This window comes from Scomber scombrus, chromosome 4, assembly GCF_963691925.1.
Source record: "Scomber scombrus chromosome 4, fScoSco1.1, whole genome shotgun sequence".
Classification (NCBI taxonomy): Eukaryota; Metazoa; Chordata; class Actinopteri; order Scombriformes; family Scombridae; genus Scomber; species Scomber scombrus.
In genome coordinates, this window is record NC_084973.1 from 28,458,263 (window position 1) to 28,481,205 (window position 22,943).

Sequence of the window (22,943 nt, forward strand, 5' to 3'; positions counted from 1 at the left end):
AGTCAAATGCATGCTTCATTAGCTTCTTTGGATGTTCTCTAATTACATAAAATAAGGAGAATGAGATCAACCACTTAAATACGCCATAATCTTATTTTCTGATATATTTTATAAGGTGATTCTGTCGCGTTTTTTGGAGAAGTGGAATGATGTGACGTAACATTTTGACCATCTGGGTGTTGGAGTGAAGGAGCTTTGTGCTTTGATTGTGTTACACCTTTTATATTTTTGGAAATGTTATGTCTTTTTTCCACAAAAGGCTTGAGTAGATATTGTGGGTACTGCTGCTGCTTGTGGATCTGTTTCAGATTTTTGGTCCAAACATAAAAAGACACACATGGGAATCAAAGCCCCTGGTAGCATCACATTTTCCCTCTCAGGCTGTCAAAGATCAATAAAAGCTTCATATTTACCTCACACCTGGTGAACGCTATTACACATCACCTCAGTCGCCACAAAAGGGCTCCAATGAAATGTTAGAGCCATCATCTATCTCAAGGAATCTCATCTCAAGGATATTTCCCCCCTCAACCTGCAGTAACAGGTCAACAGACCAGATATTGAAGGCAGTAAAGGATCTAAAGCTGTTCTGTCGAGATTTGAATCACTTTTTCTGCAACTAAAGAGTGCAGGGAGTTTGATGGTGATGAGTTTTACATGAAGTACTCCATGACTTTTAAGGACCTCTGTTGGTGACATTTGGGTACAACAACATTTACAGTGATATCTACCCTGAATTACCATTTTATTAGGTACACCTGTAACCCAATAATAGCTTTGTTACACATATTAGCTTTGTGAAGGTTTTAATGCCCATTCTTTGTTGATATTATATAAGAGAAGTGTTTGTGGCTGCATTTCTTACTGGACGGTGTTCTGAATATTTTGTCCACTGTAATTCAAGCCAGTATAACAACCTACCACAGCTTTAAATATTGCCATAAAACTGAATTGCTCCCTCTCTGATGCTGTGTCACCATAAATAAACATTGCAGGGTGTTGATCAGGAAGTCTTTCAGGAGCTTAAATGTGATATGTATCATAGAAAGGTAAAGAAGAGGTGGTTGCGGTGGTGGTGGTGGTCATCACAAGATCTGGACATGAAACAGGCTTTAAACTGTGTTTGAAGATGGCGATGGATTCTGCAGTTCTGATCATTTCTTAATGTTTTTTGTACCAAAGTCTCTGGAACATCCTTGAATATCCTAAAATTTCGTAAAACTTTTATCACAAGTGATTTATATTCATGCAGTTTCTGTAGTTTTTGGAGCAGAACACTTGGGGAATGTTATCTAGCTTGCCACCTGTGTTTACCTAGGTTAAAAAAAATACATCTAAATGGGTGAATCTATTAAATTTGACAGATTAATCACATGAAAATTGTAGTGGAACATTTTAAATCACATCATCACAAATGAAGTACTTAAAAAAAAGATGCTATCAATTAAGTTCATACAAAGTTCAGTAAACAGAATCAAATCAGTATTTGGTATGACCACGCGTTGCCTTTAAAACAGCAGCAGTTCTCGGTACACCAGCACACAGTTTTCAGGTATTTATGCAGCTCGGTTGTTGTGATTGTTGCCACAGTCTCAGTTGTTTCTGCCTCTTGTTATGTAATCCTAGACTGATGTTGAGATCAGGACTCTGCGGGGGCCAAACCATCTGTTGCAGGACTCATTGTTCTTCCTGTCTCTGAAGATAGTTCTTTATGACTCTGGATGGATGTTTTAGGGTTATTGTCATGCTGCAGAATAAATTTGATCAGATACCTCCATGATCCTATTTCATTATGAATGCATATCGAATTATCTAACATGACTAGAACTTTTGCACAGTACTATATTTTTGTTAACTGAGCACTCATTTTTTTCCCCCTTCCAAATCTGTCCTTTATCATTTCAACCTTTCCAAAAGCTTGCATCATTTTTCAGCTGTTGTTTTGATCAGTTTTGTTCTTATCAAGGGTTTAATCGTCAATCTCATTGTACATCTCTTACGTTGGGAATGGAGGTCTATTAACTGGTGCACATTTTGTCACACACCAGGGGTGACAGCCTTCATAAAGCCTCTCTCTGTTTCTCTGTATGCAGCTTGTCATTGCTGTGTCACTCATGTGTGCATCATGTGTAAAGATGACAGCGAGAGAAACCTTGACACTTAGCTGTGAAGAAACACTGGAGTAGTAAATTAAATGTTCATCCTTATTTGTCATATGATACACAGCAGATGTAAATGTGCAATTGGATTAAAGTTCAATTGATGTAATAATCGTCTCATATGGATAAGAAAAATAAATGCATTACTTTAGACAGCCTTAGAAAATTACTTTCTAGATTTAATATTAAAAATGTAATATTAAAAGTTCCAATGTGAAGACAACACATGAGATGATAAGGAACATTTCGAGATAGACGTCTCAGCTGGGGAAACAATCAAGTTAAAGCAGGGGTATTCAATTAAAATTCACTGAGGTCCAGTTTGTGAAAATTCATCATAATGTCCGTGTTATTTTTCAGTACCTTGAAGCAGCATTGTAGTTACGTCAGCATCTGTGTCTAGTGGGTAGATTGTAGACTGTCAAATACATTTAGACAGCCGTAGAAAAACGCTTTCTAGATTTAATATAAAAGTTCCAAACACATGAGAAGATAAGGACAGTTTTGAGATAGACGTGGTAGTGGTATTGATTGGTAACCCCATCTATCCCCTCCTTCCCTACTAAGAGATATATCGTGGCTATTTGAGTCTCCTGTACATTTTTTAGAAAAAGTGGAAGAAGCTATTAAGAAGTTTGTGTGATGTCCAGTACATCGCTATAACCGACCTTTTAAAGCGAGCACCTCGTTGTGTGGGAAAAAAAGATAACGTATGGTGTAATTTTAGCTCGCCCTGAAGGAGAGGTTCATAGTGCAGCAGAGCCGAGCTGTCCTGCTAGTAGATGGAAGCTCAAGATCAGCAGTGTTTATCTGTTGTCTTTTCAAAAGGTCACAGTATTGTTGCTTTATGAGGTCCGAAGCAGTGAATAATGGAATCTGCTGGACCCGGAGTCATTCAGCATTTTCAGAGTTTTTTGCCCTTGCTCCTTCAGCGCCACATAAAAGTCAATAAGGTGAAAACGGTTCTCGGAGGATAATTTAACATTTGATTGTATGCTGCTGAAATATATCTCTTTCCTCCACTACCCTGTGTGGAAAACACTGACATATTGTGCAATGGGGCAGATAAGCTAAGTGACAAAATCACTGGCCCAAAGTAAATGAGACCCACTGTGACGCAGTCTGTCGTTTCTGTCCCAATGATCCTATACAGTGTCAGGAAGCCGGACAAGATGTTGATTTTTCTTTTGCACTGATTCAATTGGCGATTACTTTACGGTCAATCAGTTAGTGGCAAAACAACAGTGACGGGGTGATAGGCAATCACATAGCATTAGCTTTTTTAAGGTCAGCTGTCAATAAAATGCATGGTGTCTTTGTTTCCAGTTGCCATGAGATACGTGTCATGGCGAGGCAGCTTTATTTATATACTGTAGTACATGCCATACACAGGGGCAGCTCAATGTACTTTACATAAAAACAAACATTTAACAGTAAGAATTTGAAGCATAAACATACAATAAAAAAACAACAATTATAGTAAAAATTGGAAACATGAAAACATACAAAAAATATATAACTTATAAAAAAAACCCACTTATAATAAAAATAAAATTAAGTACAGAGAAATACAACAATAAAACAAAAAGCTAGACTTAAATAAAGCATAAAACAACATAAAACATGCAGTCATTAACTCTCAACAAAAATGTTTGTGTAATATATAATATTTTAAGTTAATAAAAGATAATTACCTCTAATACATACTGTTCATGCAATAATAGAGTAGTTTACTTACTGCCTTTTTCCGGGGCTTTAAACCACAACTCACGGTTTATATTAGTGGCTCAGTTCATATCATGTCATCATGTGACCCGAGTTTGGAAGTTCAGGCAGGTGATAACAGATGATGAACAATACATGAAAGTTGAAAGCTCCAAAAAAAAGCTAGTAAGCGGAGCTTGGGTGAGGATTTCTTTGTCATATAACTGTTTCCAAGGAATGAACTATAATGCTCCATATCAAACTTAAAGCTGCATTAAATGTTTTTTTTCCGTCCACTTGGAGGCAGCTCAACAAGCTGTAAACATAACTCTGACAAACTGTAGCATATTATATAAAAAAGTTGTTGCTGCTACTTTTAACAATTGCACATTGAGACACCCAGCAGAGACAGAGAAACATAAGCTTTCATTTTAAGTCGTGTGTCTGGCCACTTTACAAATATTTATTCTGCTTTTAACACGTTTCTTGGCTCCATCAACACCTGTTGGAAACATCTGGTTCCTTAGCTGCTAAGTGCTACGTTATGTTTATCAGCTATATTCGGTAACATTGTCAGATGTTTGGCGCCAGGCAGAGAGCACATCGAGGGCTTTTATGAGCATTTTTGCTGAGCAAAAAAAACAAAAAAACAACTTTTTATTAGTGCTGGAAACAAGGTTGATGAGAGTGAAATTGCGGATTGGAAAACCAAAACAATAAGTTTAAAGATACTAAAAGACTCCTAATAGAGCTGATGGGAACTGCAGAGCTCGTCGAGAATTGTGTGGATGGTTTATCACAATTTCTGACCTCTTTTTCTCACACACACACAATCTTTTAATTGATTTGATCCATTGTCATTTTTAAAAATATTTATAGTGTATCTCTTACAACAACAATGGAGAATCCCAGAATTAGTAATACGCAGATGCTTTAGGAGAAATGCTATTTGTGTGAGCTATTGAGGGATCTCTTATTGATAATATATTTTCTTCTGCTTCTTAGGTGAATGAGATTTACCACGATGAGTCGCTGGGAGTCCACATCAACGTGGTCCTGGTCAGGATGATCATGCTCGGGTATGCCAAGGTGAGTTTCACAGTCAGTTTCTGATGATTTGCATTTTACGTTAATTGCTTAGACAATTACAGAAAATGATAGCAGGTCAGACAGACGATATCTCAACCACCTAGAGTGAAAGACCATGGGTATGTGGGACATTTGGAGAGTAGATAAGAGACAGAAAAATGCTCCTTAACAATGTGCACTGAGTTTGTTTCCATCATAAAGAAACTAATAGTCTCAACACTAACTTCATAATAGATAAATATAAATAATAGAACATTAAAATAGACATTATTGAATCCAGCATATTCATACTGTTGCTAATTGATTGCTTGTTTGGACAGAAAAGTATTGTGTCTGACCAGCACCATGTTTCTGGCTGAATGGCATGATAGTGGTCAGCTCGCCAGCTGCAGAAGTTTGCCAAATAGCCATGTGAGTCATCAGCAGATGACCAAACCATGGAAAATGCCACCATGGAAAATGCAAGGAAGAAAAACATTTTTAAACATTAGTGTAGTAGAAATTACAATACCGTTAATTAAGCTCAGTAGTTACCTTAAGCAAGAATTAACATTAGTTGCATAATGTCTAGCCAAAGATTAATTTAACATTTCAAATTGCAGTCAGAAAATAGCTATAATAAATGTTGAATATACAGATAATGATTCTTTATTTAGAGGGAACATTAAACATTGGTCATAGATCTGACAAAATGTTGGCTCTAACAATGTCTGTCACTGGGAATCCACATAGAAAAGCAAGATGAGAGCACGTTTATTCTGTTTAATCCACATGGACTCTGACCCCTGTTCGGACGTCTCTGTCCACAGGAGCAGCTGTCTGTCAGCAGCAGCTCCTGGGGAGATGAAAGAACAGCGGCCGGATAAACTGCCTTCACAGGGTTGACTGACAGCAGAAAATTACTGAACCAAAATAGTTTTCATGTTGGCTCCGAATGGACAGTGTTTGTATTGATTGATTCATTGGTTTATTTATTTTTTTCTCCCCACTTGCAATCTGTAGCGGGTAAAGGACTGCCTGTAATTAAAGCTTATAGGCAGACTAGGAGCCTTAAACAATCAATATAGATACCGTTAATACATTCAAAACATCTATACAACAGTCAGCTCTTGAGATGAGTGATTGACAGAAGTCAAAAACGCTTCTTAACTGAAACTATAACTGGTGGTCGCAGAATAAAAGGTGACACCATCAAATAGCTTGTTTTGTCTGACCAACAATCCACAACCAGAAGATATTTTATTTATAATATTAGCTAAACAGAGACAAGCAGTGTGAGCCTTAATTTAAGATATTGAGATGTTTTGCATTCTTGCTTCATAACGGCTTAAGTGGCTTATCCAAACATGAGTTTAATCAGGTAGAAAATCCCCTTAATTCAACTTTTTCATGCATGAAATTTGATGACTTTTCCTGGACTGAGCATATCAGTTAATATCAGTTATCAGTAATATCATATCACTTCATTTTTTATGTCTTTGGGTGTGTTTTGCCCCGGCAAAAAAATCATTAAAAATGAATGTAGGTATTAATAAAAGGTAAAGAATAAACACACATAGACAATAGGGTGGTTCATTAACTGTCAAATGATTTCATTCAATATCATAGGAGACTTTTGTTTATGTTTTCGAAATTGATAAAACAGTTCAGTAGCTACACATTATATAAAAATGATTCTCAGTGGTTACCATAGTTTCATACAGTTATTCTCCACATCAAATAGATATTTTTTTTACTAACTAACAGCACATATCAACCTAACCGTCGGCCACAATGTTCAAAGAGCTCTAGCAAAGCGATGGCATGAATAAAACAACTCGTTTATGGGCAATGTGTTGCAGTAACCCTCCCATGTCCTTACCTAACATTGAACATCTGTGCATGATAATTTGTTATTTGTTATATGGAAACAAAGACTCTGACACAGAGGTGAAGCATTAACCCATCATTCATGGCTGTAACAGCAACAACACAAGAGAAGAGAAAGTCACAAACATCGCAGCGTTGGTCTGATTAAAATTCACCCTTTAGTGTACCGACTGAACACCAAACTGAGTTTTTAATGCTTTTTTAAAAATGTGAAATGCAAATCAAGCTCATAGTCTCACATCTGCTATTAATAAGTAGCTCTCCATTTGCACAATCACAATCATACAAATTACACTTCACACTCACGCCCTAAATGTCATAATTTAGTTTGCAACCTTGCTTTTTGTCCTCATACAGTTAGAATAATAAGGATTGTGTGTATAATTGCTGCACAGAAGTAGTTATTTCAGGCTCACAGAGCATGCTAGTGGCACATAGCCTTTAATAATGGAGTAGGGCAGCTAAATAAGGAAGAAAATATATGCAGATTGTAGGAGTCAGCCACTCTCGCTCTCTTTCACACATACTGTAAAACACATACATGCACACTCACACTGAGGATGTAAATGAATCTCCTTGTCCAGTCTGTTCCTACTGTGAATACTACTCATACCCATCAGGATTAACAATATGTGCAATTGTGTGCTTCTGACAGAATACTAAAATGTTCATTTACACAGTCAAGGTTCAGTAGTAAGCATTTCTCTTCTCTCTCTCCCTTTCTCTCTCTCTCTTTCCTTGTGTCAGTCCATCAGCCTCATTGAAAGAGGCAACCCGTCACGGAGCCTGGAGAATGTGTGCCGCTGGGCATTTGTGCAGCAGAAAGGCGACCCTGATCATGCTGAACACCACGACCACGCAATTTTCCTCACTCGCCAAGGTTTTGGCCCCACAGGGATGCAGGGTAAGGCCCCTGAGGACACACCAGCACCATTCAAATGAGCACATGTGGTTGCCTGCAGCATATTGACCTGCCCTTTGTGGTTAATATGAATACAGTTGCAAGGAAGATTTCCATCCTAATACACCGCAGTCAAAACATCTTGTCTTGAATAATTTGCAACTTTTTTAATCAGGACCGACTCTGTGGTTTATTCGTGGCATTAATGGACATAAGAGGCTCAGGCTGCCCTCCATTAATTTTAAGAGATGGTAGATCTTGTCTTGATGTTGAAGCTATCAAGCTATTATGCAAATTTCATTTTGCATGTTTAATATGCTGTAAAGAAGAGGAGAGTTTCAAAGACACACATAGCTCTCATTTGCAAATGTGGTCCAGATCCTGTTTCATTTAAATGCAGCGATAACAATTTATTTTGTGCCCCAGTTGCTTTGATAAAAGCGCAGAGTGTTTCAGAAAAACAACAAACATATAAAAAGAGTCCTGAACAATCATATAGTTCCTTTTTTTCACTGATATCAAACACAATAACATGACCAGTCCTCCAAGGGTAACACCTCCAAACCCTTTGGCACTTCACATTTGGCACCTTTCCTTAATATCTATTCTTGTCTATGCTGACCTGGAAAGGCAGGAAGCTCAAGGCAATATAAACGGTCTGCCAGATATTGAATGTTAGTCCCGCTTCTTATTTTCTCCACAGCAGCCAAACTAAAAAAAAAAAAAAGAGAGCAAACCTACCAAAGTCAGCGCTATTGAAGGTCCATTGAACTTGCTTTGTGCTTTTTTTATTTGCCCATTTGAACAGCAGCTGCATTGACTTTTCACTTGGCGGATAACATTGTGTGCCTCAGCTTTGGCTAATCCGCTAATCCTTTCCTTTTTGAGACAAAAGGGAAGGAATTAATAAAGTGCAGTATAAAGGCATGTACCAGACATGTTTTACCTCAACCTGAAAAGACTCAAACCTCACTGATGCAGAGTCATTTTGTCAGATGTATTTAGGAACATGCACAACAGTCATGTTTGGAGCCACTACTTAGTTTGACCAAGGTAAAAAAAGCTCTGCCAGTAATCATAGCAATGATTTATTTGTTTCTCTGGTCTGCAGTGCTTTTTTACTCAGAATGAAAACATAATCTGAGACATTTACAGGAAACAACCCAAAAATACAAAATAGCATGTGTGGAAGACGGACTTTTATCTAAACTGAGCATCGTGTGGGGGGTGAATCACTGCAGATGGTGTTGATTACTCCATAGTGATTAGCTGAATTCAAAGGAATTGGAATCAGATTTTTTTTAACTCAACAAACAAAAGCAGCTAGTTTCACAGCAGTAAAGTGGCGCAATCAGCTGATAAACCCCCCCAGTGTTGTTGTCACGCCAACTATAACAGTTACCGCTGTTGTTGGTTATCGCTGCATGGCGGCGGGTGTTCTTGTGTGAGCGTGAAATGAATATTCCTCTCACAGTGTTCAACCAAACCTTTTCTCTTTTATATTTGGAGAAACTCTGGACAAGACTGAGCTGGAAGTATAAACCGCAATAACCAAGAGGTCGAACATAATATCATTAAACATAAATAAAAAATAAAAGAAGCAGCTATTCAGAGGTTGATGGATCTCAGTCATGAACTTAAACCACATCTGATGTATAACGATAGCTGAAGCTGGGGTTGTCAAACTAGCAGCGGCCACAGCGTCTAAACTTGCAAGATGACCGGTTATTAAAACTTGGTCCAATAAACAAGCTACCTGTGAGTCCACAGCACTTTATTTACAATAAAGTGGGGGGGGGGTTTCAATTTGGTGGTTGTGGGCACAAAGTATTTGAAAATCTAACTTTTAACTTTTAACATCCATCCAGCTTGTTGAGGCATAAAGTGGAGATAGTATCAACATAGTGCAAACAGTCAACATGATGCAGCTGTGGCGAATGACCAGTGACCTGAAACACAGCCCAACATCATGTTGTCCCTGGAATGCGAGACACCTTCATCCACGGTCTCATGAACAAAGAGGAAATAGAACGGGAAGTGTAATCTAATATTTTGAGTTTGGAAACTGAATTGTCCTCCGGTGGCACGAAACTTTAGCGAACTTCCTGAATTTTTTAGTCTGAAGTTAAAAACATTCATTCATACAAGAAATTGTGGGAAATAATTAAAAGATTGGTTTAATTTGAGTTTTAGATCTACTTCAACCTCATTTTTATTTATATAGCATTTTAAACACAACACAGAGGGAAAAAACACAATGAAGAGAAATCAGAATAATGATTAAACTATTATTACAACATGAATAATTAAAGTAATATATACATCAATGGAGACTTCAGGTGAAATACTTGAGCTGGTTTTTATTTTTTTATGTTTTAATCTGAAGCAAAAAACATCCATTTATTTAAATAAATAATTTAGAGTGAGAAATGATTAAAAGATTGCTTTGAGTTGTGGTTTGGATGTCTACGAGATCAATGAATTTATTTTAGGACGGACCATTATTAGTGGCACGCTACCAAATGTGTTTTTGCAGCACTGTGCCAAAATCCATATTCCCTAATGTACAGTATGTCTTTGCCTGGCAGTGTGTGATTCAGTTCATGTAAAAAAAAAAAAATCTATTAACATTTGTGGTTTGAGGTTATCTGATGATGAACAGGGTCAACCTCTGGTCATTATGTGGCAGCTGCAGTAGGTGTGTTACCGTCAGTGAGGTGGCAAAACAACAACATAAGGCGACGACTAAATGAGGAAACATGTTTACCGAATTTTGGCATAATTAAGCTATGTCAGAGCTGCCATCTGGTACATCATGCCAATTTGATACAGCCTACTGTAGCTGGAGATAGATTCAAAATATATAAATGTATATATAAATACATTTGAATCATAATTATTAATAACGAAGCTGACAGAATGCACACTTCCTTCCTTTCCCGCTGAATCGCTCGCTGTGCTTCCACCTCCTGCTATATTTGTCTTATCTGTTTCCTGTTTTGATGCAGAGCTCATTATTATATGCATTGTAACATGCTTAATGCACGTGTGACACACATGCATCACACATAACACAGACAGAAATACACACAGAACTGTCCTACTTTAGGGATGAGTACACATCAAAAGTACTGTTTCACTTACTCCTGGTGATATTGAGCCACAAGTGTAGTTGGTGTTGTATTTGTTGAGGTTATCTGACATCTACCTCTTGAACTTCTGCCACCGCTCTCATATAAAAGATTGTGATTATGATATGAATAACAATACTTCTTACAATGCAATGTTCCTGGATAATCCACACACATCACAGTCAAGTGTTCACAGGGACTATTTCTTCAGTAGAAAGAAGCTTTAAAAAAAACCCGTTTTGACAGCGCTGTCTGTGAATCATCCTCGTAACAATTTGCACCAACATTAACTAAGTAACTTTTACTGTTGCAATATTTAGTACATCTCACTTGCCAGCATCAAGTATATTATACTTAATTCTAAACTTAACATCTGTGAAAATATTAAGTAAATGTATTCAAGCATAAATATTCATATAAACTAATTAAGTAAAGACTTTTTCACAGAAAGGAATGTCACTGTTATGAAATTATTAAGTCAATAGAGTTATGAAGTAACCCTCCTCCAGGTCATTTTTTTTCATATATGGCCCAGTACGCAGTTGTATGTTTAGATTAATTAAAACCTACTTACCATTTTTAGGTTTATGTGCAGCGATGATTAAACATGTAAACAGTATGATGAATTCTGCAATGAAACTTAGTCTACTCTTCCCACAGAGTTCATTTATTGCATGATTAAAATGTGTAAACATATACATTTTTACTTAAGAAACTGTAGTACTCAGTGTATCTTAGTAATGTAGAATGTATGTCTAGTTTATTTTACAATACCAAAAAGTTTGAGAATTTTAAATGTAATTTTCCAGTCAATACAAAGAAAAGTGAAACAATCAATTCATTTCTATGTTTATGGGGCAGCGGCAGGAAGGAAACTATCTGTATATCACCACTGGTAAGAGAGGATTGTGTATTTTGTAATATAAGCACTCTGACCCTTTTACATTGTGGGTCTGTCCTCTAAAAATTAAATTTCATCACAACTAATTTGCATTGGCAAACACACTGTAGGAAATGTAACACGTTCGTTTTTTTAATTAAATGGATGATGAGAAAATGTTAATATTGAACTTTGTTTTCCATATTGTAGTCTTGCCGGCTAAAGCATGATTAACAATTTTCAGTATATATTAACCCAAGTCAAAGCACTGCACACATGTTATATCATTCTGAATGTATAAGAATGTCACAGTCCCTTAATTTGAAAAAAGAAATGAACTTCTTTCTTTAGACATATTACAAAAGCAGTTTTTAGGAGTAAGGTTTCCTGTAAAGCACATCAACAGAGACTGAGTTGTCCTTCCAAGGAAAAAAAGACACAGCAGGTCATAATTGGTAGTGGTGACATCTCAAAGCCGTAGAGAAATGTCGGAAATCCGATGTTGGTATATAAAGCAACAAAGTCCTTTTCTGGACAAGGTTGAGTGGATGAGTGGGTCAACAAAACACTGGACTTTGTCACAAGAGACCAGTGTTTGTTTCCTGTTTCCAACCGCAAGCGTCATGGTGAGAGTTTGTTTGTGGACCCAGAAGCAGACATAGAGACAGAAGATTTGGTAGTAAAAGGAGTTTAGGGAGAGTAGAGGCTGGAGTCAGCAGGGGAAGATAAGCTTGCAGTGAAGGTATATTGGGCTGACTTGGAGGTGTCGTGGCTCTGGAGACCTGGACAGAGAGATAAGAGGTACGAGTTCAGCCACTCAGCTGACTGAACAATCTGACAGGGAGCGACAGCCAGAGTATTTGAGCCGTGGGTGATGAGCTGATTGCCCCCAGGTGTGCAAGTAGGCAAGCCAGGCCTAGGACACACACACACAGAGGAGGGGGATGCAAAGGAGAACACAGAAAAAACAAAACAAACCCCAAAGCCCAGCTGAACCATGACTGCTAGTTTCACATTTCCAACTGTGAGTAAAGGCTGTTTTAAAAAGAAAAGCCGTGACCACAATCTTCTCCTAACATTAACCACATGGTTATTATTGTAACCCTGACGACAAAGGTTGCCTAACCTTAAGGGAGTAGTAACTTTAACCCAAAACATGTTTCTCTAACCTTAACAAAGTGATAATTTTAACCAAACGTTCGATCTTTCTCTCGACTTAACCCAGCGGTTTTTGTGCCTAATTGAAACCAGACCTCAACCACAGCATTGTGACATTATAAAACATCATTGTTTTTAAATCGTGATTTTTTTAATGGTTTTGGAAAGCACAGATAAATGATGTGGTCCCAGGTCGGATCTTTGTTTAATTTGGAAGACTTGTTGCATCCGTTTGTTTGTTCAAACTGCTTTAAAACTTGACCTTTATGACTTTATAATCTCTTACAACACCCTCCATCCTTTCTCTTGGTGTCCTGCAGGTTACGCTCCAGTCACAGGAATGTGCCACCCAGTCCGGAGCTGCACCCTCAACCACGAAGACGGCTTCTCCTCAGCCTTTGTTGTGGCTCACGAGACCGGACATGTGTAGGTTCATCTTGTTATGTTCTCTCTCTGCGTTCAGTGTGTAAGTGTTAAGTGCTCCTTCATAAACACATACAATACATATACCTCTTCTCAAGGTTTACGCTGTGTTGAAGTGGGAGGGAAATGATTGTCCACGTAGAGCAGAAGCTGTCCTCGTCACACACGTGTGAATATATTCCTGAGGCTTTTTGTCCTGTGATCTCTATGTTAAGTGACACTGAGGACCTTTAAGCAGGTTGCCCTTGGGCATTCTTGACAGGGAACATGTTAGCCTTTATTGCATTTCATGCTTTGTTTATCTAGCACATGTCAAAAAACACTTGGACTCAGCCACCTTTTCCTTTGCACTTGAATTAATTCTCTGCATAGTCTTATACGTCATGCAACATATTTCGCTTCTGAAAGATCAGAAAGAAAACCACTCACTCCCAAAAACACACAGAAACACTGCTGGGAAAATGACTAAAGCCTGCAAAGACTGAACACCAGAAATATAGAAAATAAGCACATATTGAATGACATGAAGTGGTTAGCACTGTCGCCTCACAGCAAGAAGGTTCTGGGTTTGAACCCGCCGGCCAAATGGGGCCCTTTTGTGTGAAGTTTGCATGTTCTCCGCATGCCTGTTTGGGTTTTCTCCGGGAACGCCGGCTTCCTCCCACAGACCAAAAACATCTAGCTCAGGTCACTTTAGATTGGTGTGAATGATTGTCTATCTACTCAGCGTTAGCTCTGTGATGGACTGGCAAGCTGCCTCTCTCCCCATGACAGACAATTTGATCTGATGTGGGCTGGACCATTAAAAAGATGGAAGGACAGAAGGAAGGAAGGAAGAAAGAAAGGGAGGAAGGACAGATGAAAGGAAGGAAGGAAGGAAGGAAAAGAAGACAGGAAGGAAAGATGGAAGAAAGGGAAGAAGGACAGATGGAAGGAAAGAAGGATGGAAAGATGAAAGGGAGGAAGGAAAGATGGAAGGAAGAAAGAAAGGGAGGAAGGACAGATTGAAGTAAGGAAGGAAAAAAGGGAGGACGGACAGATGAAAGGAAGGAAGGAAGGAAAAGAAGACAGGAAGGAAAGATGGAAGAAAGGGAAGAAGGACAGCTGGAAGGAAGGAAGGATGGGAGGGAGGGAGGAAGGAAAGATGGAAGAAAGGGAAGAAGGCCAGATGGAAGGAAGGATGGAAGGATGAAAGGGAGAAAGGAATGATGGAAGGAAGGAGGAAATGGAGCAAGGACAAATGGAAGGGAGGAAGAGAGGGAAGAGAACACAAAAAGGAAGGAAGGAAGGAAGGAAATGAAGACAGGAATGAAAGATAGAAGGAAGGATGGATGGAAGGAAGGATAAGAAGACAGGACCGGTCCTGGCCCACAGGCCGTACATTTGACATCCCTGCTCTGGAAGATATTTGCGGTTTGTAAAATGAATTTCATGAGTCTGAGTCAGCTTCTTAATGCCGTGGATACGCAAATATCCTGATCACCAGAATATGCAGGTTGGGTATTTCTAGCTCATTTATGCACAGAGAAGAAACAGACGGGGAAGAAGTAAATTTTTCCGGGAATTATGGAGACAGTGTGGATGTATTACGAGAGCTTAATCATACAGCTTGATTTATAAAACTTTCAGCCAACTCTGAAATGAGACAGAGCTTTAACTTTGCCCGACCAAAGACCTGCTCTGTGGAAAACAATAGACTTCACTGATAGTAATAGCATAGTGATGAAAGTAGTGTTCATGTGTCAAACTTCATATTCACAGTACATCAGTCTGCACATTGAAGGTCAGACATCCAAGTTGAAGTAATATAAGCATAGCATATATTTTTTATGTAATGGAGGGGAACTCACCCAGACACTTTTCTCTGCTTTTTTTTGTTCGTCAGGCAGTGACCTTCAAGACTATTTAGATATGTTGCAGTTCAGAGCACAAAGGAAATGAGTGAAAGGTTTGGCAGACAGTGAAGTAACAACCTGAAAATACTGTAGTTCCCCCTATTCTGGCTGTCTGACCAAGAATGAAATTTGAACTGAAATTAACCCTCCTGTTGTCCTCCCGGGTCAAATTGACCTCATCTCTTTTGACTGTTCCTTCTTTCCTTCCTTCCTCCCTTTTTCTTTAATTTTTCCTTCGTTCTTCCCCTGCTTCCCTCTTTCTTTGATCCCTCCTCCTTCCATACTTCTTTCCTCACTTCCTCACTTCTTTCCTTCCTTCCTTCCTTCTTCCTGTCCCTCCTTCCACCTTTCGTTCGTCCCTTCCTTCTTTCCTCACTTCCTTCCTTCCTACCTTTCTTCCTCCCTTCCTTCTCTCCTTACTTCCTTCCTCTTTCCCTCCCTCCCTCCCTCCCTCCCTCCTTACTCCTCTCCTTCCTCATTCCTTCCTTCCTTCCTTTCTTCTTTCCTCCCTTCTTTCCTTCCTGTCCCTCCTTCCTCCCTTCCTTCTCTCCTTACTTCCTTCCTCTTTCCCTCCCTCCTTACTCCTCTCCTTCCTCATTCCTTCCTTCCTTCCTTCCTCCCTTCCTTCCTCCTGTCCTTCCTTGACCTGAGGACAACAGGAGGGTTAAGGGCTGTCCACATTGAGAACGATAACTATAACTATAACTATGATGACAACGATGTGAGCGTCCACATTGACAACGATAACGTCCTGTAAACAGCGGTTTCAAACACGCGCTGTGTGCTCCAGCTGTGTCTGCAGCTAATTATTGATGAGCTGTTATCGCTGTAGTATGGTGTTCAGAGAAAGAAAAAGAAGTTCAGAGGTGGGTGCTGGTTCAGTGTGTTGATCAGAAGTATTTCAGACACTAGTTGCTGTGATGTTTCAGTATTTACAGACCAAATGTTGAAGCCTGGTGTGTAAAAGTGCGCCGCTGCACCAATGACACACAGTATGAGCACAGATCAGCTCTCAAAGATCAGCTAACTTTGTTTTTTTTACATTATAATAGAGAACAAAGCTATAGCATCTTTGTAATAATAAAGACCTCTCTAAAGAAATCAGCTCACAGCACATCAGTCCGTGGTGAGAGAAGAGCAAAGCTGCATTCAAATAGATAAATAAGGATTTTGATTGACAGTCAGCGTTTTTATCGTTCATCAAATCGCTCTGGAAGTGATTCCAACGATATCGTTCTCCTCTAACGTTATCGTTATAGTTGTGGTGTGGACAACGCCATCCACTCGAATTAGAACGACATTTAAAACTATACATTTATAGTTATCGTTATAGTTATTGTTCTCAGTGTGGACGGCCCTTTATTCTGAATCGAAGTGTGAAATTCCCAACACTTACTTTTACTTTTCAGTCTGTTCTTTTTTTTTTAAAGAGTAAGTTATCTTGCTTACAGGTGCAGTAGTGCTGATTACAGTGGTAAATGCCAAACTATAAAAATAAAAAAGCTTAGTGGGAACAACAGGCAGTAGAAGGCAAACAATTAGAAGTGTTAAGAATCCTAAACTTGACAGGTTTTATTGACCAGCTGTCCACAACAGCTGGCCCAGACTAGAGCTGACTGTCCAGGGAGATATAAAAATGGAGTGAGACCCGTAGATGCCAGAATTAAAGAGATCATTTGCTCACATTTTGGAGAGGGACTGGCCCACTTAACACTGTCAACATGGATATCATATGGCCCCCAAAAGAGTGGATTTTTGAATGTAAAGTAGACCGCCGATCTGAACACCATCTGCAGGTTTTGAAGCTAATTAAGTTTTGTTTGTTGCTGTTTTTGTTTGAGCTTGTCGAAAATGTCTTGGCAAGGGAGGCAGGACGGCAGTGTAGAGGAAAAGGAAAAGCTGTCCTTCCAACCAGCTGAGACAGCAAGGATCCGTTCTGTTAAAAAAGTCCCTGAGTGAATCACTGAATCCTCCAACTTCACGGCTGTTGCTCTGCAGCTGATCGTAGGGGCAAATGAACAGAGGGTTTCATCTACAGGGATCAATAACTTTCCACAGGAGGAAAAAAAAGAAAAAGAAATCAATGTGGTAACCAGCAGTTTTCTGTACACAAACAGCTTTCTAGCGCTGAGAGTAGATCCTAATGGAGAAACTCTGAGACAACTCTTAGAATTCAATTTCAAGATTAAATCCCAGTAAAGGAAAAACTCTCTATTCACAAATCCTGAGACGACTGCTAAGCTCCTAAACTAAAGACCAGCTAAGAGAAGGAAGCAGGATGTTTGAAAGTGTTTTGTAAGCTGAGGCGATAAGTGGCTGCATGAAGCGGACACAGGAGAAAAGATCTCTAAATGCTCAATTAGCTGCTTATGTTGCAGATATGTTTGAGTTTGTAAGCACTGAGCTAACATTATGCCATCAGTACGGCATCTGGGGAGCGCTGGCGATGTTGTTCTCTCCCGGTTAGGGCACTTATAGCTTTGATAATTAGAGAGAATTTCCATGATGTTTTTCTTCATTAATTCATGTTAGCCAATTTAAGTTTAGACGGGAGGTGGATATGTTGTTTTTTTTTAGCCCTGATGGTTTGAAGCAAATGATGTGTCCATCCCACCCACTTCATTTTTCAGTTACTCTAAAGCTGCTGTAGTAGTTACTAGTAATTTAAAGGGACAATGCACCAATGTTACACATCAAGGATAATGTATTTGTTATGAGGATTACAACTCAGCCTGTTAAAAGCTGTTGTAAAGGTTCTTCTCTGGCTCTATAAGGAGCTTTCAAGAGTCTGAAAAAATGATAATTGAGCTTTTCATTTTTGAAGTACAACACTAAATTGATGAATTAACATTTTTAACATTTTTGAAAATGATTATAAAATATGTCAGCTGTAAGTTTGCTCACTAACACTTACTTGTTATCATCCACACTCATTCATTTGCTATGTATGTGTCCCTGCTCATGCCTGTGTTTTGGAAACACTCAGTAGAAATGTATGAAGATAACATCTCTATTCTTATTCCCCCTCACAGTGTATCGTTTTGAGTAGTTGCTTGTTTCTCCAACTAAGAAAAAGAGCTGTCATTCAGAAAAACAAATCAGATTCGAGCATGAATAAAGATGTCTGAAAACAAGCTTTTATCCCCACAAAAAAAAAAACAGAGTTTTTATTTTTAAATTAAGTTCTCAATTACATTTAAGCACATTTTGCACTTTTCAAAGTTTCAGTAAATGAAATATTTTAGCTGTCAGCTCATTCGCCACAGCGGGGCTGACCTGACCATCACATTCCCTTTTTGCTAGCTGAAATGATTTTTGCTGCGTGGACAGATCTTACTCTGTTTTCATCCTGCCGCCTTTCCTTCATAACCCAAGCGCCACATGTTTTAATGAACTTATGCAGTTTGAGATTGATTACTTTTCTTGCAGATGAGACAAGAAGCATTTACATTAAACTCTCACTCTTGTCATCTCTCTTCATGCAGTCAGCCTTTTTTTTAAGTTTACAGAAAGCATTGCAGTGACAGATACACCTGAATGCCAAATACATTTCCCTAAATGACACCTTAGCTGGGAACACTTACCTCTTACGACCTGTTTTCTTCTCTCAAAAGGAGTCGTAAATGTTGTTCTCGCAGTCCAGAATTATCCTATTTCCATCGTCCCTCTTGTAACATAAGTTAAACATCTCTACTGTACATCTTCATACTTAAATTTGGGTTTCTGTTTAACAAGAGGCAGCTTTGGTTCATAAAGGCTCTACAACAAACACTGTCAATTATCAGCTTTCAAACCAGGAATAATTGCATTGCTGTGACAAGATGTGGTGGTGGGATTTCTCCTCATCCTCTTCCTCCTCACCCCAGACTGATATCTTAAGTGACAGTGACCACAACCTAAGGATGAGAAACAAAGAGAAAGCATGTACCCTTTTTAGCTTTTAATTATCTGGTTGCCATGGTTTTATTTTACATGACTGCTCACAAATGTCAGGAAGGTAGAGTCACATCATTATTTCTTCAGAAATGCAGTGGTCCGATTTAATCAAGACGATATACACCCCTTGTTTCCATGTAACCGCACATCAAATTAACCTTGACTATTGATTTAAGAAGAGTGAATATGTAAGATGTGGCATTTGCGTCATCACAGCAAAGACCTTATTACTTTTAGTATATTTGAAGGTTTTATAAAGCACTATATGAGGTTTCTGAAATCAAGGTTCTCTATGTCCTAATAATAATTAGGACAAATTAGTATGCCACCAGAATACAAAGTTTAAGCCAACAGAGGCTCAACAGACTCCTCAGGGGATGTTTGTAGCAGCCAAAGAAGAGTCTGAGGAGTCGTTAATTGAATCAGCAGCAAAGAAAACAGAAGACAGACACACAGGGTCACATTGAAGATGTCGAAGCTGATGCCACTGCATAATTTTGAAAGTAATGTGTTTGTTTTTTAGAAGTGGGCGGACAACACGTACACCAAGGGTACTTTAACAAGTTTTGTTTAATTTCTTTCTTTTTTGGTAGTGGGGCTTTGGAAGGGTTGTATGCCTTCATTAAATACTGTAGCAGATAGTTGAGAGATGACAGGAAATGAGGGAAGAGAAAGAAAGAGATGACGGGGATGTGATCCAGCTATTGAAATAACTGTAATTTGAATACTTAATTGTGACAAACCCAAAGCAAAAGAACCTCAATTTGGACATTAAATGAACTTTAGACAGTGATTTAGAGCACTTGAGAGTTTAGCTTTAATTAGAGGGCTTGTCCTGATATGTGTGTCATCTTCCAGCCAATAGGAAATGATAACTGTCTGTTGCCATGGTAGATAATGAAGAAAATATCAGCGATGTTAAAATATGAGTTTGTTAACTGAAAAGGTTAGTTTATCTTTTTCCACATGCCTTAGTGAAAAGACTTAAAAATGTAAAGTTATGTATCAAAGAGCAACAAAATTAGAAAGTTTGAGGGTGTATTTTTATTTTTTTTTTAAAGAAAAAATTAATTAAAATATCAAACTAATATAAATGTAGGCTACCTTACAGTATTGTTAGAAATTAAAGCAATTTAGGGCCAAAAGTAATGATTTTTTTTTTCATTATCGTAGTTTTTTAGTCTAAAAAAAAAAAAAAAGTCAGAAATCTTGTATCAATGTTTCCCAAGTTTTGTCCACAACCCAAAAACATACAGTTTACTGTCACAGAGGAGGGTATTCACTAGAACATATTCACATTTAAGGAGCTGGAACAAGATAATAGTATTATTTCTTTAAAAAAATACTCAAAATGATTATTTAATTATCAAAATAGTTGGCTGCTTATTTTCTGTCAGTTGACTGATCGATTACTCGACCGATCACTGCAGCTTTACAGCAAATAATGTGAGTGTGAAAGTTCATTCTTGACCTTTTCCAGTAGATCCACAGTGACTATTGATTTTAAATGTGTGAACAAAGTCAAATGGCTTAACGCCTTACAGATACAGCGAAAGAGTTTGAACACAAAGTCAAACAGTACAGGTCAAACGTTTGCAGAACTATTGGCCTGTACTGTATATGTTTCAATCCATCATCTGAAAGAAATGACTATTTGCACAGTGAATCCATATGTTTATCTGAAATTCCTTGATTGAATTTGTTATACAGAAGAAAAAGTGCATGTGTGTTTAACAGGGAGAATTTCACAAGCCGACTCTGAAACTGCAGAGTTGCTTAAACGTTTCATCCATTCTAAAAAATAACTGAATAGGGATTTGTGTTGGTGACACTGGGACATACAGTACAATATTGACATCTGATCAGCTGACTCTCTCTCTCTCTCTCTCTCTCTCTCTCTATCTCTCTCTCGCTCTCTCTCTCTCTCTCTCTCTCTCTCTCTCTCTCCTCTCTCTCTCTCTCTCTCTCTCTCTCTCGCTCTCTCTCTCTCTCTCTCTCTCTCTCTCTCTCTCTCTCTCTCTCTCTCTCTCTCTCTCTCTCTCTCTCTCTCTCTCTCTCTCTCTCTCTCTCTCTCTCTCTCTCTCTCTCTCTCTCTCTCCATGCATTCAGGCGGTGGGATGTGTTGAAGGTTGACCAGCAACAACACATCCTTAGCATTGGCTGAATATCCACATAGTTGCTTTCCAATTACGAGAGAACACATTTTATCTATATATATAAATAAAGCTCAAGAGTGTTTTCTTTCTCTCATCACATCTAGCACTCTCCTTTCAAATAATGAACTTCGGTGTCATTATAGTGACATGACCAGGAGCAGCAGCACTTGGAAAACACAGGATAGGATGACAAATAACGTGTAATGATAGCTTAAGCCTAAACGAGCCATATTCTATAAAAAACACACTAAACAAGAGAAGCACCCACCATCTGTCCTCTTTATAAACCAATTCTATGTAGCTGTTCAAGGCAGTGTATTGTTCTTTATGCTTATGCGTCTGCATAATAATAATTGCATTAATCACTTTGTAAGTTTGCCATACTAACTGAATCTGCTGGGTCCAATTACTTTTTAAAGTGTTTATTTTCTCCACCCACCAGCAGAGTATATCAGTACATAATGTTTCAGTACACAAAACATCATGCTTTCAGCCTATGAGTCCCATAGGGAGAGAATCCCTTTAAAATACTGTGCTGTTGCATTCAGTGAATAAAAACTATGCAAAGCACTTTTTTACATCAAAGTAAAGCAGAATGTCAAGAACTTGAATAAATGTTCATTAAATTTAAAGTGTAGTTAGAAAAGAATCTCACTACACACTCTCTACACAATACCTTACTTCAGCTATATATTGATATTATTCATGCTTAACCTCCATTCTATAACAATATTTGAAGCGTGAAAGTCCTTTTTCGACCTTAGGAATAGTTCTCTGACACAATGCCAACTTCATGTCCAGCTCTTTCAACCGCATCACATTTTGCTGATTGCACTTTCCGTTCTGATCCGTGTTAAGCGTGACATTTTATTCTTTCCCTTGGAAATATAATATCCAAATCTCCATCCACCTATAAAGACGCTGTAAAATACTTTAAAGCTTCAGAAAAAGTAATGCGTTTGATTGTTCTGTCAAACATTTTGAATAATATTTTTTTATATTTGGCCCCATTTTTTCTGCTTCTGAAATCAAACACATCAGTTCGTCTTAAAACCATCTTAATGAGAATGTAATAGAATTTAGCTGCATATCAACTGGATGTGGTTCGTTACTAATATTATGTGCACTGCTACAAATGTGATATCTGCTAAATTTCAAGGCAGTGTGACAATCAGCATCTTCAAGGAAGCTTTCAATGTTGCGTTTCAAACATCACCCCAAATTAAAACTAATCAGGTTTCCAAATGTGAGTAATTTGTTTAATTATGAACCAGGACAGATAATCATGAATACAAGTTGTGTTAATATCTGCATTTGAACCAACAATGACAGTTACTAACTAGCGGAGAATAGATTCAAAACAGAGTGATACTTTATACTTGAGTGATACAATGGAAAATATGTGTTTACCAAAATTGGCATTAAAATGAGTTTGTTTATATGCAAAAAAATATCATGCATAATATAAAAAACAACAACATGAAAGCAATTGTATATTTTCAATATCATGAATTATTAACATATCAAAACATGACCCACTGGAGCAGGAAAATAAGAGTGAAAAGATGGATGGAAAGAAGAAATGAAAGGAAAAGGGTGATGAATGATAATAGTGGTATTATAGCTTATATGTCTCATATAT

At 38.1% G+C, this 22,943-nt stretch overlaps 1 protein-coding gene across 1 annotated transcript in view; it reads left to right on the forward strand.

Annotated features, from left to right (window-relative positions):
• adamts3 (ADAM metallopeptidase with thrombospondin type 1 motif, 3) overlaps positions 1 to 22,943 on the forward strand; it is a 137,417-nt gene that overhangs the window by 67,925 nt on the left and 46,549 nt on the right. Inside the window, exons 6-8 of the mRNA XM_062417928.1 lie at positions 4,869 to 4,952; positions 7,569 to 7,725; positions 13,212 to 13,315. Coding sequence (XP_062273912.1) covers positions 4,869 to 4,952; positions 7,569 to 7,725; positions 13,212 to 13,315 — 345 coding nt within the window. The remainder of the gene's footprint in view (positions 1 to 4,868; positions 4,953 to 7,568; positions 7,726 to 13,211; positions 13,316 to 22,943) is intronic.